The 24,932-nt window shown below is 51.5% G+C and overlaps 1 protein-coding gene across 1 annotated transcript in view; it reads left to right on the top strand.

Annotated features, from left to right (window-relative positions):
• The window catches only part of LOC105281568 (uncharacterized transmembrane protein DDB_G0289901), a 142,417-nt gene that overhangs the window by 114,807 nt on the left and 2,678 nt on the right, over positions 1 to 24,932 (top strand). The window contains exons 6-11 of the mRNA XM_026974168.1: positions 14,077 to 14,333; positions 18,969 to 19,054; positions 19,409 to 19,754; positions 21,139 to 21,237; positions 21,874 to 22,104; positions 23,899 to 23,994. Coding sequence (XP_026829969.1) covers positions 14,077 to 14,333; positions 18,969 to 19,054; positions 19,409 to 19,754; positions 21,139 to 21,237; positions 21,874 to 22,104; positions 23,899 to 23,994 — 1,115 coding nt within the window. The remainder of the gene's footprint in view (positions 1 to 14,076; positions 14,334 to 18,968; positions 19,055 to 19,408; positions 19,755 to 21,138; positions 21,238 to 21,873; positions 22,105 to 23,898; positions 23,995 to 24,932) is intronic.

The raw sequence follows: 24,932 nt of genomic DNA, 5'->3' as shown, positions 1-24,932 counted from the left end.
TTCACTCCACCTGGCATTTCGTCAATTCGTCCATTCTGTTTCGCGATCACGAGGGACGTGGGCGCGTAGATTCCGTTCTTTCACTCCGCGCGGCGCGCAGTCACGCAGCGTGAAACGCGGCCGCATGTAGGTACAGGAATGGCTTTCTGGCCGAGGTTCTCGATGTGTCCAGGATTGCAGTCGAGGGTGCGGCGGTGGCTTGTTGCTCGAGTGACTCCTTCAACCCCCGGCTCTATCCCCGGCACACGCTCTCGCCTCCTTCCTCCCTCGCTCGCACCTCCTCGCTTCGCCCACGTGGCCTCCCTCTCGCGACCGCGAGAGAGACTCCTTTTCCTCCCTGTCCCTGTCCCCTCGACCCAGGGGCCCAGATGGCGGGTATTGATCTGAATCCGGAGAGCAGATCGCCTGGAAAAACTTACCCCGCGGATGCTTACCTACCTACCTAGCTACCTAGCTACCTCGCCCGCTCGCTATCTACATGCACCTAGTGTATCCAACGTACCGTCACCCACTCACGTACGCCGAACCCGCAACCTTCCGCTCTCACCATTCGACGCGGGTAAATGTATTTCCGCTCGAGGAGCGACGGACAGAAAGGCGCGCATTCGGTCTCCTCGGGAAGTGGCCCGACGCGTACTATCCCTCGGGACAATCGCGTAACGATTGATAACGGGAGATTTTGTCGACCGTACTTTGCGACGGCGTTGCGACGGATGCGGGTTCCTGCTCCATGTAAACAGACGCGGGATCCAGAACCGCGATGACGGTGCATACTGACGAGGAGAAAGTAAGACGGCGAGCGCAGCAGGACGGCGCAAAGCGCACTCCTCGCAGCTTTATCGCGCAAGCTGTGTCGCGAACGAACGCTCTGTTCCTCGGACGATTGTAACATTGGTAAAGCAGCGGGACAGCGGGAGAAAATCGCGCAAGAGAATACCGAAACAAAAAAGAGAGACTTGACGAATCGATTGACTCGTGCTTTCGTCATCGAACTCTCGGCTGCAAGTTAGTTTGAAGAAAAGAGCGCAAACAGAGAGAGAGAGAGAGAGAGAATGAGAGGAAGGAGGAGGATCCCGATAGCAAACGGGATTTCATCGCGAAGAAACAGGAACCGGGTGCATCAGCGAGAGCGAGGCGCATAGCGCGCCGGGATTTCTCCCATTATGAGCGTGTCCCGGTTTTTCTGGTCTCGCGGTAGCTCCTTCGGGGCGGAGAAATAATGATACAGCTAATATAATGTATTGTCCTGCTTTGCCGGAGCACTTCGAAATGAGACCGTCCGCGAGCGCAAGGCAGGGAGAGAGAGAGAGGAGGAACGGCACCGGGTGCCGCGAGCGGTAAAAAAGGCGGACGAGGAGAACGAAATAATGGAGTGGCTTTCGCGAAAAATAACAGTTATATATCGCGCGTACGCGAGACGGGATCGAGGAGAGCGGAAAAACAGGCGAAAAACGGAGAGAAGATTGGACGCTAACAGTTCCGAGCCTCTTCTTTATTCGCTAAAGACGCCGACGCAGCGACTCCGTCCCATTGTTCTCGTTCTGCGCGCTCTTTATGAATCCGCGGGACGTCCGTCGTGATTAAAAAAGGACGTCGTTTCCTCCGAACGGTTCTTACGCGGACATCCTTTTTCTCGTGCTGAAAGGAGTTTCGTGTCGCCGATCCGTTTAGTACGTTCGTCAGACTCGGTACGGGAGCATTAATCGGATGCTTTAACGCGGTAATAAGAAGCGCGCTGATTGAGGAAGAGAGAAAATGGAGAGAGAGAGACGATGGAACACCGTCGATTTCACGCACAACCGGAAGAGCGAATGTGTCCATGGTGAAGTCGCGACGTCGTGGAGGACGAGGACGAAACCGGGAAAGTCTGAAAGAGAAGGATTTGCCGAAGGAGCTACGGTGAATTTCGGAAGGAAATATTGATAGGCTCGGCCTCGGCTGCGGAGTCACGGTCGAGTAGGCGGCTCTCTACCGAGGTCTATCTTACACGTATAAACCCGCGAAAGACCACCACCCTCAAGCTATTCTCTCTCTTTCTCTCTCTCTCCGCTTTCGTCTCATTCGCTCCCTCTCTCTCTCTCTTTTGCTTTCTTGGTGTCGATTCCTTTCTCCCTCCCTCCTCCCCTGTCGGAGGAGTCTCAGGGGCAGATCGATAAGGAGCGAGGTTCGCCCGAGAGCTTTACGCCGGGTTCACAGTCTCCTTCTTCTCGTTTCCTCGACGCAGCCCCCGACGTCACGCTCTCGCGTGCCTCTCGCGTTCGCCCCCGAAGCCGCAAGCCACGACAGAGTCGATATCAGGGCCAAGGGAAGAAGCCGTCGCTCCCCTGACTTCCTGTTGTTCCGGTCGAAGTTGCTCCGTTCGTGGGATATCGAGTCTTGCACAATGCTCCGACGACGAAGCTGGAAATCTCTCTTTGAGACTCGAGGACTGTCTTTCAGAAATCTACTTTGCAGTCACCCGTCCCTTTCTATCGCGTTCATATCGCGAGTTCCAGTTAACATTCGACACCATGAGGAGAGCGATTTAAGCGGTTCACGCGCGATCGATCACGTTTTCGACCGTGGCTTTAATTCGACGTAATGACCAGCGCGGCGACAACAGTTGGCAGGAAATCTGTCGCGTCCGAATCTCGCCGGAATTGTATCAATCTGTCATCGCTCTCTCGCGTCGCTCCGCTTCTATCGCGCGACTCAATCTCCCGTCGCGGCGCGACCGGCTCCGCTTTGCTCTCCATTACTTCCATATCATTTCGCACCCCCGGAATCGTCCGAGGTGGCGGCGCGGGAGCGGCCCGGGCCATATGGCTGGCAGTCCTCTCGCAGAGGCGCAAAGAGAGACACACAGGGGCGGCCAATGGGATGGCTGCTACTTTCATGCCACTTTCGGCTTTCCGGCCGACGTCACCGGTATCTCCCTCTGTTCATCTCTCGGTTATTAAATTACATCCTCATAAATAATGCCCTGCCTACCCTGCCCGGCGAACTTATTTACCATTCCACCGGCGGGCACTCGCGGGAGGGTCTCCTCCTTCTCTTCCTCCGGGAAGCCGTCAAATCATCGCATTTGTCATCTCGACTCGACTCGACACGTTCGTCGGAGGGATCGCTTCGCCATTTTGCATCCGGCGATGTACGCGTTGCAACGGAAACTGCACGGCATTGTCTTGAATAAATCTCGTGAAGAGCTATGACGAAACGATTGCAAGTATCGAGAGAATCGTTGAATTAAAGGCGGCTTAAAAATCAACGGTCTCCTCTTCCCTTTCTCTCTTGGAGGAACGACGGGATGTCGGTGTTTAAGCGAACAGCGGCACACACATGGGCAAAGGGAGAACAATATGGTGCACCATAGTCGCGGGCTTCGTTAAAGCAGCCATATTTGCGGTACGCGGCAACGGGAAAGGGAAGGAGGCCCTCCTACATTATCCGGCACGGCAGCACCCTCGGGGGCGGGCGGAGGATCCGGGGGATGGTGCCTCCACGTTGGAAACGCCGGCAGTGGCGGCGGCGCGTATCCATAACCGTCCTTTGTCTGGATAACGCAATTATTACCGCGTTTCATCATACCCACCCCGGCCGAAATTAGCCGCAAATGAAGTTACAATTACGGGTCCTCCGTGTCCCTCCTGTCTTCTTCCCCTCGCGTACGGAGGGAGCCTACGCTACGGGAGACTTTGAGGCCGCGCCTCGACAACGACAACGACGACGATGCCGATGCCGACGACGATGCTGGCAACGACGCACGGATTCCAGGTTGCCGTGGAAACGTCAGAGGACAGACGGAACCGCAATGAAACCGGATGGTCGCCTACTCCGCCGACCCATAATGCTTCATCCCCTTTGTTCCTGGTCGAGAGAGCTGGAATACCAAAGTTGCTGGAGAGCATCGTACCGCCGAGAAATTGTCCGACCGGGCAAAGGAGCCGATACTCCGGAGACATGCCTTCCCGTCGAACCCGTTGACTCTGTGACGGCATCTCGCGCATCTCGCGATTGAATCTCGTCGCGGAAAAATCCGATCGCTACTATTTTGACGCGCGCGATGACTCGGGGAACTCGCGAGGGCTCGGATATCCCTTGGTCATCGACTGGTAGTTAATGAACCGTCGAATGCCCCGCTATTAATTGCTCATCACCGATGAGTAATAATCACAGGAAACCGCGATCGCGCGTTTATCGTGCCGTAATCGATCGTGGCGAATGATCGCGAGGCAAAACCGCGGTGTCATTTCCCATGACCCGCGCCACGATCTCGCATCTCTCGATTAATGTGATACGCGGCGACCGATAATTACTTATCCCGCCCGATCTTATCTCACGCGATACGTCATCGAGTTTAGACAGCGCGATGCTCGCAAACGAAGCAGGAGCTGACTGCTTCAGGTAACTGTTATAGAATAACGTTCCTGGTCATCGCGTGCATAATGGTGGATGTAGACCATCCTCTTGACTTCCCATGACCGGGCCGAGGGGGAGACGAGGTGTCGGTGCAGGGGAGCGATACATTATAAATCGCGTGTTACATTGTGCTTAGAGGATCGTCGGTGACTGTTGACTCGCCGGTATCATTGTTGGGAGCGCAGCTTTTGTCGTCCGGATCCGCGGCATCGCAAACAAACACACAAACACGCCGCGTACGAGACGCATGCACGTATGCGCGCACACACGGATTATCGCGTCACCACGACGTCGGCACACAGCCGTAGTTAATATAGTTGTGTACATGGAGTTGGCAGCTGCCGTTTTTGACAATGCACCCCGCGCGCGCGTCCCCGGATATAATAATATACTCGTCCCGAGCATCGGGGGGGACACTTCATCAAAGTGGTGGCTGAGATGCACCACCGAGGAGCGGTGCGGAATGGCGCGCTACTACCGTTTTAATTCATACCTGACGTTTCAGTCATCTAGGGGTGTGATTTAGTTTTGAGGGTTTTTTGTGCTCAAAAACGCATGTATTTAAATATGATAATGAATGAATACCTTAATCAAAATATTTTCCTTCCTTTTCTATAACTTTTTCCCATCTTTCTGGCAAGAGATCGATTCCACCACGATAAAATCACTCTTCTTTTCAGTTCATCCATTCGTCGACGAATTTTCGCACTTCTTCCAAATTATGAAAGTTGTATCCTCTAAAACGTGTTGCATCGACCGGAACAAATAATAATCGCATAGAGCAATGTCCGGAGAATACGCGGGGTGCGGTAAGACTTCCCATTCAAGCTCTAATGGTGTTTGTCTCACTGATAACGCAACGTGAGGTCGAGCCTTGTCACGAAGAAGAATCACTTTCCGTCGTTTACTCGCAATTGGTGCTCGTTTTTCGTCCAATGCTTGCTTCAACTTGTACAATTGGCGTCGATAACGATCAGTCGTGACAGTCTCATGCGGATTTAACAGCTCATAGTACACTATCCCACCAAATACAGAGCATTACTTTTCAACCGTGAATATTGCGTCTCGAAGTGGATGTTGATGGTTCGCCTGGATCCACCCATGATTTTCTGCGTTTCGGATTATCAAAATAGATCCACTTTTCATCCCCAGTAACAATCCGAGACAAAAGACTCTTCTTTTGTTGCCTGGCGATCAACGAAATGCAAATGTTCAACCGGTTCGCAATGGCACTTTCCGATAATTCATGTCGAACCCATTTCCCCTCTTTCTGAATTTTTCCCATTTCATGTAAATGTTGTACGAGTAACATTTAATGCTCTGAAGTGGATTCTGTTGGATTTTCGTGCAATAATGCTTGCAAATCTGCATTTTCAAGCTTTCTTGGTTGTCCCGAGCGTTCTTTGTCCTTCACATCAGTATGACCACTTTTAAAGCGTCTAAACCAGTATTCACGCGTCTTAATTGATGGGGCAGAATCACCATAAGTTTCCACAAGAATTCTATAACCGTCAGCCGCAGTTTTCTTTTGATTAAAAAACAAAAGCAACGCATGTCGAAAATGCTGTTTCGGAAGTTGCATTTTTACGATGATACAAACACGACTGTTATTGCATCTATTGCTATAATGCTACTAAATGTGATGGATAATGTCAAGACTGTAAGAAACAACAGTTATCGGAAACAGCTATTGGAACAAACTGACACTACAGCCATCTGTTGCAAAACCCTCAAAACTAAATCACACTCCTAATAGCATCGATACCATCAAACGCAACAGCAAAATATTACAGAGGAAACGAATTCTCCAGCATCGCCTGCACGTTTACATCGAATGATTGACTTGGTAACGTAAATTCGGGGAAGTATCTGTATCTCGAGGATCTCGTGCGTCTCGAGCGAACTCGAGAGAAAGTTCAACTCGCGAGAGATGGCTTTATTTAAGAATCACACCGTGGTGCATCGCGTACAAGCGCCAAGTAGCACCCGCTTGGGGTACATTACAGCTTCTCTCACCCCCGAGAGAAAGAACGAGAAAGAGAGAGAGGAGTGGCGGAATATCAGGATACACCTTTTCCAGCCATTGTGCGGATCTGAAGGGCGTACAATGGCCGTGGAGCTAGTCCCGTATTGTGTCTACAGCTCGGCGGAACAGTTCTGTGACTCTGGCTTGCTGCTTTTGGCCCTGGTCTTTCTCTTTCTCTCTCTGCCTTCCACCGCTCGCCACCTCCCGATCCCTCTCACGACTTTGGGTTAACGAGAGAGGAGTTCCGTTCTGGTGCTATTCGTGGTTCCACGGACGGAGCATCTGCCCCGGGACTGCTAAATCCTCGGAGAAGCCCCCTGAAATCTCCCGCAATCCGCGCCCCGCCGCATATAATGGACTGTAATAACTTTAAAGCTCCGCATTAACGCCGCGCGAGCCACCCTAATGCGCGCTTAACCGCGGTACACCCGGAATCGCGTCCGATCCTGTCGTCGATCCGGCACTCAGGACGAATTGACGTCCGTTTCATTGCGCGAGCAACCGGGCCACGAGCGATCGTAATGCCACGTGAGTCGGAACGGCGCTTCACCGGAAAACTTTGCCAAAGTAGTGCTCGAAATTTCGCCTCGAATCTCGAATCCGTATTTTCTTACGTCGGCGAGGAACCGCGCTAAACGGTGCGTAAAACAGACGCGTGAAATGCAGCGAGCGGTTGTTCGCGAGAACGGCGGTAAGGGAACGCAGTCTGCGCGAGTTCAACCGCTCCTTTCTCTCGGTACGGATCTTTGGATAAAATTGGCACCGGAATCATTGCCCCGTGTTAGCATTGTACATTATACCGGGCGGACAGCGCGATCGAGATTCACCGGTGCTTTGAGCGATCAATAACGGCCGACGCCTAACGAGCGCCACGGTAATTGACAATTACAGATCGTTCGCGCTCGCATCGCAATCCGGAAATCCCCCCGCGATATCTACTCGCGCGTGTACATCCGCTAACGAGCGATACGTGCTCATTGACGATCCATCGATCGCCCCCTCTCGCCCACGCCGCGATCCAGGATCCACGCCCGTCGGCGGTCCGGGGTATGTACTTCCCTTTGGTCCTAGATCGTTGATCCCTCGTAACCATGAACGTTATGGTAGAACCGCGGCGCGGCGCAACGTAACTAGCTGAATAACGTCTTGAAAGAATCGAAAGCACGGCCGTGCACGAGATGAGAGGAAATTAACCTCGATTCGCGAGAGGAGAATTTAAATCCGCCCAGCCGCCAACCCCCGACGTCGGGAGAAACGTCGGGGCGTCGGAGGTTGGAGAACGCGCCGCTACGATGGCGGGCCTCCCCCAGCGCCGGAGAAATGCGATAAAGTTGGCGTAGAGGTAATTTGAGTATAAAGTTTTATTCGCAATAATTTAGCCGCGCGCGCGGGCGGGATCGCCGACGGCAGGTTCGGGGGTTGAAGCAGAAGGGTTTCTCTCTCTCTCTCTCTCTATCTATCTACATACCTTGGGAAGCGTGCGGGAGTGCGGGTCATATATTTGATGGGATACTTGGCATAAAGTCGCGCATAAAAGTAATGCCGACATTAAAGTTTGTGGTTCCAGAGCCGTGGCGCGGACCCGAAGCCATCTCCCGCGTTCCTGTTCTCTCGAAACATGGTGGCTCGGTGGTGGCTGGCTACGATTTTCCCGGCCACCCTCGCGGCCCAGGATGCGCGCCCGTTCCCATCATCGTCGCAGCCAGGTTGTGTGTAATGCGCGTACGCGTTTCGTCGCGTCCGTTATATTCCCGCAGTTACTGTCGGTTTGTTAGGAAATAAATTCTGCCTGATGGAGAGCCATTCGCCGGCGTTATCGACGGCGTATCCGAGACGGAAAGTCGCCGGGCACGCTCGAATGATCCTTCGACGATCTGCGTGCGCGTGCTCGTGCCGCTTCAGAGAAAAAAGGCATTTTTTAAAGTTATCGCTCGGAAAAAACTGCGAGTAAAAGATGGCAGTCGATGTTGCACGTAGGAGCGAAAATACGACTTTTTCCTTTTTCTTTTCTTCCTTCCTTCCTTCTTTCTCATGTGTAACCCTCTATCCGTGTCCTTATCTCTCTGACGCTTGAAGCGACACAGTTCCAAAGTACAGAGAGCAAATGATTCCTCTGGTTTTCTCGTGTTCCTTCTGCTTAAATTTTCTTAGTACAATCCCGAGATTTAAGCGGCACGCGGCTGCGACGTTCACATACTTAAGGCGAGTGGCAAGGAAAGCCCGACTTCGGGTGGGAGATGTGGCACTTCGGGGTAGGTAGCGGAGCAGTTTAGTTCAGGAGTGGTCGTTGGGGAACGATCTGACGGCGCCAGGGGAGGCATAGCTCCTTCCCACGTGGCACCCCCGGCGCACTCTACCCTCATAATTCTACCGAGCCTTCCTCCGAGGCGCCACCTCCGGTTTCTCTTAGGCGTCGTAACCGTGAGAGCGAAGGAGAACGTCGTTCCGTGCCGCTCGCGGAAAATCCTCCCCTCGCTCGACGGATCGTGGAAGACCTTTCTTCCCCCTTCCCACATCCTTGTGCACGAACGAAAACCACCGCGTGATTTCCCGACCACGACCGACAGACGTGCAACCCCCCCCCCCCCCCCCCCCCCCGATGGCGTACTCGCAAATCCGCGCCGAAATGCGAGCGACCAACTCGAAATTCGACTTTACGTAGTGCCCGCCTGCACGACTCCGCGACTCGAATACCGGAAATGGCCAAAATTAATTACCAGGCGGCCACGAGTCTTTAATGACCGTTACGTAACGTCACACGCGGATGATCGCGATAATTTCTGTTTTTAATTTCTGCATTTTGTAATGCCCGCCAGTTAATTTTTCGCAACGCCACCGGCATTGTTTGCATGCAATTCATTAGCTGCGAACGCAGCAGCTTGATTATACGAATGCAAGAAGCAAGGTAAGTCGTGAAATCTGTGTTGGAAACCGTCGTGCTCGCATCGTCTCGCGCCGCAGATCGCAACGGGAATCGCCACGGAGAAAAGCACGGAAGAAAGGGCGCACTCAATGATTAGATGAAGTACCGGAAAGGCAGGGATGAGAGGGGGGAAAACCGGGAGAGAAAGAGGGAAAGACAAAGACGAGGGTGATGGAGAAAGAGAGAAGAACAAGAGCGGAGAATCGAGCACGAAGGGAGAAACATTGTAGCGTCAGGAAAATGTTGGGGTTACATCGTACGAACTTCGTTCTCATCCACTCGCTTCTCTATTTTCTCGGCAACCTCTGCCCATAAAAGACTCTCTCCGAGACTGCCCTTAGCGGTGCTCCCTCTGTTCTCGCGCGATCGATACGGTCGCCGCCTCTCAAAAATGCTAGATTTTCGAGGAATCGCGGCGTCCGTTTTCGAGATTACGATCGGCACCTTTCGACAAACTCGCAAAAACTAACGAAATTCGGCATTGCGATCGTATCGTTTTCGCTTGTGCAACATCAACGCGCATAATTTATTATTTTTTTCTTTTTTAATACAACATTGCGGAACTGGTAACGCAACATCGCGATCGGGTTACAGAAGCGCGCGCAACTCCTCGATTAGTCTTCGGTGAGTTGCCTCATCCGGTGCCCGCCGCTGGCATAGAAAATTACCGAGCGGCCGCTGATATTTAGCAATGCATCGATAACGAGCGCGCTCATAGAGGATTACGTTAATTGGAGCGCCGGAGCCCGGCGCGCGATGAATTTTAACGCGAAAGCCCCCCGATTGCGCTCGCTCGCCGAATGCGAAGCGCACCGTGTCGCAACGGTTCGCACCACCTGTATCGCGATACAATCTGCACCTGTTGTGGAAAAAGGACCGCCGCCGCCGCCTCTCCCTCGCAGGCGCCGTTACATTTATTAGATCGTCGATTACGCTCATTATATGCCGCCGCGCGAGTGAAGTCGTTACGTGCCGCTCTCGCGGAAGCCACGCGCCTGATTTTCAACATTCACCAAACGCTGCCAGCGTTTCACCGCGGAAAAATAATGACGCGCCGCTGGTTCTAGATAACGAACAGGCATAATAATTTGTTTGTCAGAAAATCGAATGCTATTGTAACACAACGCGTGAAGATGTCCTTCTCCCTTTTCCGCTCCTTTACGTAAATTGTATATTTTTGCAAAATATCACGGAAAGAAAAAAGTAGCTGCCATAGCTAAAAACTGCGTGTGATAACTAAATTCAGTCGTAATATATGGACAGCTAAATTTTAGCTGTGACACCTATTTTATTAGATAAGGTTCCTAATTCATTAGCTGCAAGAGCAAACATTTTGCTGTAGTTTAGAAATTTATAGCTACGGCAGCAAACATTGTTTAGCAAATCATGATTAGCTACGGTAGCAAAAATTTTTCTTTCTGTGATGTTTTCCTTGCCAAAGGCAACTCGATGAGCGCATCAATCATCCGTGGATAAATTATTGGTAAGGATAATCGCGGGTAAATTGGCCCGCCGCTATCGAGAGAGATAACAGTTAGTTATCGCAGGTGTGGGACTTTCACGCACGGGGGGTGCGAGGCGCGATAACTCGTCGGTTAGGATCGTTGGTACCCCGGCGGCCACCCTAGAGTCTAAGCTTGATAAGGATCGCTGCTAATTGTTGCGAATTGGTGAAGGTGGCGAACGAACGAGGGAGGTTGGGCAACAGGTGTCATCTGATTGATCGCCGTTGCTCGCACCCCCACGATTACCTAGCCCACAAACACATCCACGGTAGGAACGAAGGACTTAATGTCGATCCATTACGTACTGGCCCATCCCGGCGAGAAATCGCTGGCCTGACGCGCTCCAAAGTGCATTACGCGGCGGAAAAAGGACGATCGTCGAAACAAGGGCGGGAGTAACGCCTGCTACATCCGGCGATCGGGCCGAACCGCGGAGCCCGGTTCCCCACATTGGTTTCACGACGAAATTTATGCGATTGGTTTTAGCGTAGCTCGTGATTAATTTCAGTAACGTTATCCGTTTCGTATTCATTAGCAAAGTAGGAAGAAGTCGGCGCGGAGAAAACGTTAAATCACCCAAGACCGAGAGGACCGAGATGGACGCGGTCGTCGGCGTTGCTTCGCGACTTGCTCCGAAGCGCGAGGCACTTCGCGGTGCGAGATTAACAGCGCGAATATTCGCCGGGATAATTGATACCGACGTCGGGAGAGAGAGAGAGAGAGAAGCTGACCATTGAAACCGCGCGCGCAATATATCACGGATAATAAGCAGCCGGTGCACACGCCCGGTACTCTCGACACGGGGATGGCAGGGAAACGGGGGAGTAGAGACGACCGCTTCGTTACAATGTCGCGACGACTCTCCCTCTCCCTCTCCCTCTAGGCAGAGCTCTCTCTTTCTCTCTCTCGGTCCTCCCTGATACGCGATTATGATACGAGATGCGACGAGGTTCCGCAGCGTCACGTCGCTGCGCCAGCATCCGAAGGTAGCGACCGACCGGAGTCCCATAGACGGAACAATGATGAGCGATTCGCGTCTCCTCGCCGCGCGTGTGCGTGCACCCTCGCGGTAGGTAGATGCAGGCGGGTCTAGGCGCGTACACGTCGGTCGAGGCGGAATGATGGTGCGCGAAGTGACCCGCGTAATCGTAATTAATCATCGTGTAACCCGTGACTCGCGGATCGGTATCGCACAGGGCGGCACCGCCGGTTATCGTCGAGCGTGGTCGGGCTCGCGGCTCCGCGAGCGGCGATGTCGGGATTTATGATCGGCCGTGTGATGGAACTGGAATGAACGGTCGTTACTTTTGATCGGGACAGCTCGCTCTGCTCTTCCGCATTGGATGTAACAGGCATTTGAAGGAAGAGCGATCGATCGGGGTGGCGTTCGGGAGGAACGTCTCTTTAACGTGTACGCGTTCGCTGCTTCGAGAAAGAAGCGACGAGAATTAAGGTATACGCGATAAACACGTCGGATTTATCGCATGAGAATCAAGCAATCCGAATTGGCGATCGTGTAATCCGCGGCCGATCGCTCGATCTTTGTTCATCGTTGCCCGGGGAGTCGCAGTGACGCGCTCCACAGGAAGATCTTGTCTCGTAACAATGCCGGGCCTTCATCATCGATCTCGAGCGCGGAGCGCTCCGCGCCCGACGGGCGGACTTTGAATTAACAATCGGTACTTTGTGCCACTCGATTGTTGCGCTATGAAGTCACCGTGTATTAATAGACACGCAGCGCGCGCTCGCAGATGCATCTGCGCGTCGCCGTTGTGCCGAAAGCGTTCTCAATGAGATCCGAATCGGCCGTCGCGATTTATTACCAGTCGGCGTGATCTATTAGGGGTGTGATTTAGTTTTGAGGGTTTTTTTGCTCAAAAACGCATGTATTTAAATATGATAATGAAGGAATACCTTAATCAAAATATTTTCCTTCCTTTTCTATAACTTTTTCCCATCTTTCTGGCAAGAGATCGATTCCACCACGATAAAATCACTCTTCTTTTCAGTTGATCCATTCGTCGACGAATTTTCGCACTTCTTCCAAATTATCAAAGTGTGTATCCTCTAAAGCGTGTTGCATCCACCGGAACAAATAATAATCGCATGGAGCAATGTCCGGAGAATACGCGGGGTGCGGTAAGACTTCCCATTCGAGCTCTAATAGTGTTTCTTTCACTGATAACGCAACGTGAGGTCGAGCGTTGTCACGAAGAAGAATCACTTTCCGTCGTTTACTCGCAATTGGCGGCCTTTTTAGGTCCAATGCTTGCTTCAACTTGTACAATTGGCGTCGATAACGATCAGCCGTGACAGTCTCATGCGGATTTAACGGCTCATAGTACACTATCCCACCAAATACAGAGCATTACTTTTCAACCGTCAATATTGCGTCTCGAAGTGGATGTTGATGGTTCGCCTGGATCCACCCATGATTTTCTGCGTTTCGGATTATCAAAATAGATCCACTTTTCATCCCCAGTAACAATCCGAGACAAAAGACTCTTCTTTTGTTGCCTGGCGATCAACGAAATGCAAATGTTCAACCGGTTCGCAATGGCACTTTCCGATAATTGATGTCGAACCCATTTCTCCTCTTTCTGAATTTTTCCCATTTCATGTAAATGTTGTACGAGCAACATTTAATGCTCTGGCAAGTTCTGAAGTGGATTCTGTTGGATTTTCGTGCAATAATGCTTGCAAATCTGCATTTTCAAGCTTTCTTGGTTGTCCCGAGCGTTCTTTGTCCTTCACATCAGTATCAGCACTTTTAAAGCGTCTAAACCAGTATTCACACGTCTTAATTGACGGGGCAGAATCACCATAAGTTTCCACAAGAATTCTATAACCCTCAGCCGCAGTTTTCTTTTAATTAAAAAACAAAAGCAACGCATGTCGAAAATGCTAAAGAGCTTTCGGAAGTTGCATTTTTACGATGATATAAACACGATTGCTATAATGCTACTAAATGTGATGGATAATGTCAAGACTGTAAGAAACAACAGTTATCGGAAAGAGCTATTGGAACAAACTGACACTACAGCCATCTGTTGCAAAACCCTCAAAACTAAATCACACTCCTAATATTTGCATTTTTAATCGCGAGGACGATAAAGAAGCAGAGGGAGGGAGAGACAGGGAAAACGAGAGGAGAGACGGAGAAAACGTCTCTCGGTATGACACGGCGGTTTCACTGTACGGTGTCTGTGACCTATTGTTCGCAGGATCGTGAGGAACAAGGCAGCGGAGAAGGCGAAGCACGCGCATCAGCAACAGCAAGCGCAGCAGCAGCAAGGTCAGCAGCAAGGCCAGCCGGGATCGGGCGGTTCCGTGTCGGTGATAGCACATGCACCTGCGACGGCGGCGGGTCATCCCGCCGCCACCGCGCCCAACGCCTACAGCATCAGCGGCATCCTGGGCATCCCGTCGCATCATCAGGACCCCAACGGCAACAGCATCAAGAGGAAGCGCAGCGTCGACGGTGAGTCACTCGCTCGCTCGCTCTCGTTTTCGCGCATTTCCTGCTGTATTCTTCATCATCGATCTTGCAAATTTATTGTCCCCTTCTTGTAACGATACTCGTAATGCGGCACGATTGCAAATTAGCAAGAGCCATGTACGTTTTAAGTACGAAATACGATACGATTTGAGTGCGTTGTCGTCACGGCCCAGCAAGTCGGCGCGAGCTGAGTTGATTCGCGCCTCGGGAGGGACGCAGACAATGGGGAAGTTGAACAATTTCGCGAAAACTCAGACGTTAATGTCGCGGCTGACATCGGGAAAACCGTCTGAGTCAATTTGGGCGCGCTCATTGTCTCATCCACGAGGATCGCGAATGTTTCGCCGCCTTATTTAGTCGCGGGACAAAGACCCGTGAATTGTATTCCGCCCAATTGTCACGTCTATAATCGTAACCGATACGCGGAAGCGGAGTGAAGAAGCTCGAATGCAAACTTGCAATTGTTCTTTGGAATCCGAGTCTTTACTAAACGTCACGTAAGAAATCAGCGTACGGTTTACAAGCTACAAGCATTATTAACTCGCAAGCGCGCGCTTGGAAATTTATCGCGATTCGTCGTGGAGGCTTTCTAGCCGGGTAGACGCTCATTTAGCGAGCGATCGAGCCACTCGAAGCGCGCTCGTCGCCCCGGGCGAACCAAGATTAGCCACACACACAGCAAGGTTATCAGTCAAACGTCGCCGAGCACGTGTTGCGATTCATTCTGCTGTCATTGCGTGAATAACGCAGGCCCGAAATATTCTCGACACGTGCCGCGTACACGTGACCGGCGACGGCGCCTCCGCTCTTGCTTTCCGCAAGAGGAAACTCTTGGACGCGCGTCCGATCGCGAGGATCTCGCTCGCCACAGCGTTCGCTTTGCGAGATGGTACGAGGTAATCGAGGGGCGTGCATTTTGCGTTAGAAAATTAGGGACGATCGGGGCAATCCGATCATCATGATCTCGCGGACGCGGTTGACGATGATGCGACGGCGGAGATGCGCGCGCGCGTATAAGCCGAACGGAAATTCCGCGTTTGACGGCGGGATATATCGATTCGTACGTACGCGAGCGCGGTGTGCCGATGAGCGCACGGGTAATTCAATATAATCGGATTATGAGCGAGCGGCGATATACGCGGCCGCAAAAGCGGTCGCGTTCGCGGCGAGAGCACTCAATGTTTTGCGAGCGCGCGCGGAGAGGGTACGCGTATTAGATTATGAACTTCACAGACCACAGGCGGCTTCCACCTCGGCCCCGACGACACATTAGCCTCCCTATCCTCCGGGGAGATGATCGGCGTGCACGTACGTGTACACGCGCACACCTCCTGACTGTCCGGAATTTCAACGAGCGAGCTACGGTCGTTTCGCGCGTTCCTCCGCATCAGCATGTAAAAAATCCGTCGGAACGTCGCGTCAATCCGGCCGCAAGCGTTCAAATCTGATGGAACCCTCCGGCCGGAGAGGCTCTCGGGCAAAATCGCGTTGCGGAGGGGCGATTGATGCTTCCCGGCTTGACTTTTTTCGCAGTGCAGCGGCGGCAACGATGGCCACGCAGCGAGCGGATCGAACGTGACTCAATGCGTTGCACAGTGGGCTAAACTCGAAAAAAGCTGGCCAAAAGTAATAACTCGAAAACATGACGTTTTAGAAAAAAATGTTTCAAATAAAAGTTATAGGGTTTTAAATCAGGTATTAGATAATAATACTAGTATGACCTTGAATAGCGTTGCTAAGGTCACGCAAAGGTCGCCTTGAATTTTTTAAGTGGGAACCTCCAGTTTTCATTAGATATTTTTGTAGCTTACCTCAAGAGCTTTTCAGAACACTATAACAAAGTATTTATCCGTTAAATACTTCGAAGTTATGAAGCTTGAAAGTTACAGTCGCTACCGCGCCGCGTCGTACGTTTCGCGGCATTTAAAAATTTCACGGTGATCTGTACATGATCTTGACAACACTATCAAGGTCATACTGGTATTGCTATGTAATGCTTCACTTAAAAACCTACAACTTTCATTTCAAACATTTTTTACCAAAACGCCAAATTTTCGGGTTATTACGATATGAAAATTAAAATGAAACATCCTGTATATAACGCAAAGGTGTGCGTTGGTGTGCACAATTCAAACGGAAATACTTAGTTTGAATCCTACACAAGATGATAAAACAAGAATCCCAAACAGCCTTTTACAGCTATTTAAAAAAAATGATATTGAACTTTACTTCTTTTTTATATTTTAAGAAACCAAAAACTTAGATTAACACAAATTGATGAACAAACATTTTTAATGGTTATAACTGTTTGGGAAAAGAGTTTCAATTCTATTTATAGAGTAAAAAGCAAAATTACTTGCATCCGCATACAAGAATGTAAGCTATAGCCTATACTCATTCATAATTCGTTTTTCGGAACATTAACGCGTTGCCTCCTATTAATTGTTGATTAATGGGAAGGAAATTTTTCCTACGAAACTCCATTCACATTTTTGAAAATACTGATATCCATGAATCAAAAAAGGTCGAAATGCACAGATTTCCAAGAGTTGAAAAAATTCGACTTTTGGCCAGCTTTTTTCGATTCTAGCCCACTGTGCGTTGCCGCGAATTGGTTGTCCGAACAATGCGAGCGACTTTTTGCACGCCGGGAGAGTACGCGCGGAGGGGAGGAGGTCTTTTACGGTGCGGACGTTTCCGCGATTTGTCGAGTCGTCGATCGAGAAAAATCGGGAGCGGTCCCGGTGCGCTGCCGCCCGCCACCATTATTTATGCCTTCGACGAACCGAGCCAAGACATACCCGTGCCCGAAAGTTCCCGGGGCTTATTACGAATTTACGAACGGCCTCTCGAGGGAAGCATTGCAATCTATCGGGGCTGTTTGTTGTCGCGTTACATCTGCGCGCTCCTGGCCCCATGCAGAATCCCGGAGCCTGGCGTGTCCCACCCTATGTATCCCTTGGACGTAGGGGACAGGCCGCGGAGCCAGATTCGCCCCAGAGTCCATTATTACCCATGTATTGTATTGCTTAACATTGACTCAATTGCTTTCGAATAACGCGAGCGAGCGCTCGCGTGCTTTGCCCTCTCGAGCATCAATCGAATTATTCGATTTACTGCTCTTTTTCGGGGGACGGCTTGGCGTTCCTTCCGCGCGACATAATTCATCCGTTGTCAAATGCCTCGAGGACCGACTGCGATTTCGACTTGCTCGAGTCTCTATCATAAAAATGAAAGTTTTTCGCTCGGGCGCCGTATATAGTGGCATCCTTTATACATAACGTGCAGATTTCTGAAACGCGCGGCCGCGGCAGTGTCTATTTTTATAAATTTGCCCGAAAAAGGGCGCGCTCGGCGGTGCGTGTCCACGGGTAAAAGCAAGGACCGCGACATTAACTGGCGGGCGCAGTAAAACCGGTGGTTGGTGACCGCGATAGCGTCGGTCGATTTTACTAACTCATCACCCGAAATCCGGCTCGCGTATATAACTCCGATTACAAAGTGGAACGGCGACGTACTCCCAGGAAGCGCCCTAAACTCCAGTAAAACCGTGCTTGTAACCGTGCGGTGCGAGCGGCGCGTCCGTACACGCCGCGGCGCGGTCGCGATTAACTCGACCGATCGAATCGTAAAATTTCGAGCGAGGCCGGGTGCGGGAAAGGAGAGTTAAAGGGAGAGAAACGGATAGAGAGAGAGAGAGAGAAATGGAGAGGGCACGGGGCACCACTACTGCCACCGCCGCCGCCGCGCCGTGTTTGAAACGAGGGTTTTATAGCGGTCCAGGAACAAACCCTGCCGCTCGAATGGTCGGGACCGTCGCTCTCGGCCGGCCGGACAATCGCAACTTGACAGGGAGGTTTAACGAGCCCTATGCTAGGCGCACCCCGCCCGTCCCCCGTCTCTCCCCCGCATGGTCATTTAATTATTCGAGATACCCCAGAATGTTGGACCATCTACCCCCACCGGTGACGTTACGTCCGTATCGTCGTGTCCCGCTTGCCCGTTTTCTCCCGTCCACCCCCTACCGGCTCTCACCGGTCAGTCCCGTCCTCGGCCTCACCCCTCCCGGCAAAGGGTTCGCGCGATGCCCACCTCCCCGGCACCGGAATAACGATACTCTCGTCCCACGTGCCTGTTTCCTATATTAAACCGCCGGGATGGCCGGGAGATAATAAAGACGTATAATGGAATCGAAATTGTTTCTCTATCTATCAATGCCATACGTCGTCTACGCGCGAACCGCGCGGCGCGGCGTCCGGTTCTCACTCGACAGATTCAATTTAGTTTCGGCCGGCCACGTTTAATTTGTGTCTTGATTCGTGGGTAATACGAGAGGGCCGATGTATAAAGCCGCGTATCGGTCCGACCGACCCGGAGGGATGACGCGCGGCTACGTGCTACGTGCGATCGCGTCAGCAGATGCACTCTTGTCCGCCTCGCGCCTCGTTTCGAAATTATCAAATTCGAGATACCGACGGAAATGACCGGCATCCCCTGCGCGTCGCTCCAATATTGGGTAATTGTTACTGGCGGTTTCAATGCGAATGTGCGATCGCGATCCACAGATTTAATGAGAATTCTGCTTTTGAAAACGCAATTCTCCGTTACTGGTTACAGGCGATACCCGTGATCTGAATGACCACGCCGAGAACGACTTGAAGAGGCAGCGAAGCAACTACAACGGCGACCAGCTGTATTCTAACGTGAGTATCGAAGCAATTACCGCTTATGATACAAGCAGCGCTTTGATGAATGCTGCACATCAAATTATTCATACTGTCGTACGGTTAATTGCGATGAAATTAAGTTGAGCTCGCGGGCAGGAGTATCAAGTTTGGCGGCAATCTCGATTAGGACGCCCTAATCAATCAAAAGGGAGCAGAGTTTCATCGAATCTCCGCATAACTCTCGGTCGACCCGTGCGATAATCTGCACGGGCCCGAGTCGGACCGCGCTACGCGAACATCCAAGTCAATCTTGGCGCTTGTACTCGGATGTCCGCCCCCTTCCAACCCCGCGAACTTCGACTTCAGGTTCCGGCTTGTTCTGTGTTGCAGCTGTGGTCGAGTAAATGGAGCATCAAGGACGAGCACAAGCTCCTGAGCGAACTCGGGGGTGCCGGCGGTGGCGGCGGTGCGACCGGCGGCGGTACGAACGGCGGTGGAAACGGCGGTGGCGGCGGTGGCGGTGGTGGCGGCGGAGGTGGTGGAAACGCCGCTGGTGGTGGCGGCGGCGGTGGTGGCGGCGGTGGCGGCGGCGGCGGCGGTTACTACGAACACGGTGGATTCCCCGGGAACGCTATTGCCACCTCCGCCGAGCTGTACGACTCCCTGGGCACCATCAGCACGATGACGCAGGCGCAAACTCCTCATCTCTACACCCCGCCCATAGGGGGTACCATAGGTGAGCGCGCTCGTTCCCTCTCTTTCCGTCCTCCTCGCATCCTCCGCCACCCCTTGTTTCCCTCAGCGTGGCTCCTCTCTCTCTCTCTCTCTCACACTCTCTTTCTCTCTTTCTCTCTCTGTCTCTGTCTCACTGTGTGTGTGTCTCTCTCTCTCTCTCTCTCATCGTTCCTCCCCTCGCACAGAAATCCCGGACAGTGTGTGCACCACAACCCCTTGTACGTAATGCCGTATACCGAGCCCCATTCCTCCGACCTCCGACCATCCACCTTCGTTTCCTCGCCCTCTTCATCGTCCCGTTCCGTCGAGGATCTCTCTGTCTCGCTTACTCTCACTCGTCCGTTCTCTCGTCCCGCGTTCTCCTCCCAGTACGCTTATTATTGCGGCTTACGTCTTGCTTTGCATACCCATATCGGCTAAATACATGGCTTTAATAATGCATGAGCTGTGCCGAGCAGCGGCAGAAGAGGTGGCGGAAGGCTCCACACGGTGGTTCGGCGTTTTCAGCTTCGGGGAATATCGCTCTCACTTCTCTGTCAAAACCGTTTCTCTTTCTTTCTCCACTGTCTGTCCCTCTGTTTCTTTTGAACCTGTGACTCTGCTCTCATCTCCACCATCGGAATGGTGGATTTACATCGCCAATGGGGATTCACCTTGTTCACCGGATCCGCTGTTCATCTCGACATCTTCTCTCGCCTCACCCTCACTGACATTTGCATTCTCTCACGCTCTGTCTCTCTTTCTCTTTCATTTCTCCATTCTTCATCTCTCTTGCTCTCTACTTTTCTTGCGCCGTTTAAAGACGGTCGATCAATGGCGGAACGTGTACACAGACCGCGCGAGCCATTGAAAAGCAACCGCCGAACGCGATACACACGGCACACACCAGCGGAACTTTCTCCGGCGGCACGTGTTGCGAGCAACTCGGTCACGCCGCGTCGCGTCGCGCCGCGCCACGCCGCGAATTCTCCCGGTCCCGGTGCTTTTCGGAATGGACGAAGCGAGGCGTGTAACGGCGGCTTCATCTCATGAAATTCAATCGAGGATCCTCGTGCCGGATCGAAGGATTTTTGAGGAACGACACGGACGGCCCCGAGTCGCGATCGCACGGCTTCCGCCGTTAATATGTAGCAGCTTCGCGAGTAAGATGCTCGATCGAGCGTACGCTCGAAAGTGCCTCGACTTTGGCGCGAACCAACGAAGAAACCAGTTGCGCGCCGTAAGTGTCCTCGTTGGTTCGCGTAACACCCCTCGCGCGAAGGCAATCGATCTGACAATCCGTACGTGTTCCTCGCGACGACGACGACCCTTAACAACGTTCCGCCTTGATCGCCCGTTGACGATACGAGAACCGCATTAACGGAAAACTGGGGATCCCTTAATAGCAGGTGGTACTTTGACGCCGCTCGCGCCACTGACGATGCAAGAGCTAAAATTGAGCCAAACATTGGACGGGGCTAACATGTCTCCTTACCACACCACCGGTGAGTTCGCCACCTCTTTAGTTTCTTTTACGGTCGCGTCCCCCGCCCCGAGTATCATGTACACCTCGTTTCGCCGAGCATATGGTCTCTTCGAGCCTATCTCGGTGTCCATACGTGTCCAACTAATATGTCCACTGTGTTTCAAGTGTGTACAACCATACCGAGTGTGTTGATGGTGTTTAACTCTCACCGCCAAGACCAAGATGTATCTCCCGCTCCTGGAGAATCCTCCCATTACCCACGACCACCATTTATTACTCCTTGCATTCCTACGGCGAGGCGAAAAACTTGTACGAAAAACCAGCTGCGGCTTTCTAACGCGTAAAGTCGCAGCTGCAGTCATTTTTGTCTTCTTTCCATTATTTCGTTTTATCCTTTATCGTGTACAAGATTAGAAGAGCAATCCTGATTCTCGCTCGTAACGGCATTCTCCTAGGTCAAAATTTTTGTTCATTTCAACTTGGGCTACATTTTCAAAAAGAAATTGCGAAACGCGGTCGGAAAAGATCCCGAGATCCCGAATCCTCCTTTTCCAGTGTTTCCGACGGAAACAGTTTAATTAAGCTTTAGACGTAAGGCGCTGATCGTTAGCTAGTGCTTGATTCGAATGTCGTGTTGTGTTGTGCATGGCCATAGCAGAGAGCAGTACCGTGGCAGTATCGTATGTCGGGGTGGGGGCCGGCGGGGGCGAGCAGAGTCCCCCGATTTCGTTGCAGAACGAGACAAACGCCACCCCCGCGGCCCCCAACACCCCCGGAGGGGATCCCGGACTGACGGTCTTGCAGCCGCCAGTTTCTCAACCCCAGGTAGCCTCTGCGATACCGCCGTACTCGACGATGCTCCCAAGTTTCGGACACTACGCAACCGGTGAGTACCAACCAGAAACCGCTTGCTTTAACCGTTCGTCAAGAACAAGCCGCGCGCGCGTACCCTCCGAGGGTTGAGCCCGGCCTGGCGATACGGTCGGAGGGTAAGTCAGAGCTCTGTCGGGGAGCGCTGATTTACCAGTTTAGGGTGACGAGCTACGTTGGCGATTTCGCCAGAGGGGTGGCTTTTACCCGGAGACGGTCGCGTATCAATGGAGGGTACCACCCTTGACGATGCTACCCTTTACCAATGTATAATATCCGGACGAAACATTTGTTACATATGTTTTATCTTTCTCCTGCCGGGTATAAGGGATGTTCAACCCCTTTACACAGATATTAAATTGAAATCCATTTCTTCTGTTGCAAGATATCGTTGAAATATATATTAGGGGTGTGATTTAGTTTTGAGGGTTTTTTTGCTCAAAAACGCATGTATTTAAATATGATAATGAAGGAATACCTTAATCAAAATATTTTCCTTCCTTTTCTATAACTTTTTCCCATCTTTCTGGCAAGAGATCGATTCCACCACGATAAAATCACTCTTCTTTTCAGTTCATCCATTCGTCGACGAATTTTCGCACTTCTTCCAAATTATCAAAGTGTGTATCCTCTAAAGCGTGTTGCATCCACCGGAACAAATAATAATCGCATGGAGCAATGTCCGGAGAATACGCGGGGTGCGGTAAGACTTCCCATTCAAGCTCTAATGGTGTTTCTTTCACTGATAACGCAACGTGAGGTCGAGCGTTGTCACGAAGAAGAATCACTTTCCGTCGTTTACTCGCAATTGGTGCTCGTTTTTCGTCCAATGCTTGCTTCAACTTGTACAATTGGTGTCGATAACGATCAGCCGTGACAGTCTCATGCGGATTTAACGGCTCATAGTACACTATCCCACCAAATACAGAGCATTACTTTTCAACTGTGAATATTGCGTCTCGGAGTGGATGTTGATGGTTCGCCTGGATCCACCCATGATTTTCTGCGTTTCGGATTATCAAAATAGATCCACTTTTCATCCCCAGTAACAATCCGAGACAAAAGACTCTTCTTTTGTTGCCTGGCGATCAACGAAATGCAAATGTTCAACCGGTTCGCAATGGCACTTTCCGATAATTCATGTCGAACCCATTTCCCTTCTTTCTGAATTTTTCCCATTTCATGTAAATGTTGTACGAGCAACATTTAATGCTCTGGCAAGTTCTGAAGTGGATTCTGTTGGATTTTCGTGCAATAATGCTTGGAAATCTGCATTTTCAAGCTTTCTTGGTTGTCCCGAGCGTTCTTTGTCCTTCACACGTCTTAATTGATGGGGCAGAATCACCAACTTATGAGTTTCCACAAGAATTCTATAACCGTCAGCCGCAGTTTTCTTTCGATTAAAAAACAAAAGCAACGTATGTCGAAAATGCTAAAGAGCTTTCGGAAGTTGCATTTTTACGATGATATAAACACGATTGCTATAATGCTACTAAATGTGATGGATAATGTCAAGACTGTAAGAAACAACAGTTATCGGAAAGAGCTATTGGAACAAACTGACACTACAGCCATCTGTTGCAAAACCCTCAAAACTAAATCACACTCCTAATATTACGATTGTTCTCGATAAAGTATCCCATTAATATCAAGTCGCGGGAGTCGTAGTTATTGTCACCCCTTTCGCCAAGCTATCAGACCAGTCCTCAAGATCGATTGAGACCGCGTTGGCTTTCGTGACGCGTTAAAACCGGCGCAGCACGCCTATCAGAGCCCGCCGCTAACCAGCTCATCGTCGACTTTTGTCCAGGTGGTGGCGATTACGCGTACAGCGCAGCGTACTCCCAGTACTCGAGCGCGCCGTATAGCAGCTACGGTTACGGAGCAGCGACAAGCGGGTTGCTCAGTAAGTAAACAGTGAGTATGAGTACCGATTAGATTAGGGTGACCGAAGTGCGAAAGCGTTAACGAGACGAGAGATCACGTTGTGGCACGTCGTTGAGAAAAGCGTCCACGTGAAACGCCGACGCCGTTCGAAAGCCTTATCCCACGGGAATCGCATGATGAAGCTGGGGGACCAGCTCGACCAGGAGATCTCTACTCGCTCGCAATTGCTCGCGAGCCGGGTACGCACTGGACGCCGCGTTCCTCGTTAACGCGAATTACAATTCGATTCGTATCGGATAACGTCGAACCAGTTCCATACCGGAGCCACGTCGCTCGCGCCGAGTCCGGTTCCAATCGCGGCCGCGCGCGATTCAATGGCCATTCCTCATAACGCGCGGACTCTCGCAGTGGCACTCTCGGTGCGCGGATCGCGCGGATACCCGCGGGTATCCAGCGTGACTCCTGGGAAGGGTACACACATGCACCGGACACGCGCAGAAACGAATGGAATAATAAACTCGTGCTCTTTTTTTTTCTCCTCTCTTGCTGGACACGCGATACGTTTGCCGGCCTGCACCTTCTCGCAACACGTAATGCAAGAGATCGGTTCGCGATATCGCAACGTACGCTCCCCTCGCGCGCGCGCACGGAATTAACTCATTCCTGCTATTCCGTTCTTGATATTCCACGCGAGTGTTACGTGAGCGCGATAATTAAACGCGAAAAGTAGATAGGCGCATCGCGGAAAACAATTTATTCCGCTTTAATTCCGCGGGCGCGTGCACGCGAGGAAGGCACGCGGGGAAAAGTCGTTGCGGCGAGAAAACGCCCCGGGCGGTACATAGTACATACGCGTTCGTCGTTACGAATCGCGCGCGGGACGTCTTGAAGAAAAAAAAGCAACGTAACCGAGCGTTCCATTCATTCACGTATGTACGCGTTAATTCAAGCCAGCAA

The sequence above is a fragment of the Ooceraea biroi genome, chromosome 12, assembly GCF_003672135.1.
Source record: "Ooceraea biroi isolate clonal line C1 chromosome 12, Obir_v5.4, whole genome shotgun sequence".
In the NCBI taxonomy this organism is placed as follows: domain Eukaryota; kingdom Metazoa; phylum Arthropoda; class Insecta; order Hymenoptera; family Formicidae; genus Ooceraea; species Ooceraea biroi.
This window is presented reverse-complemented; position numbering and strand designations above follow the sequence as displayed.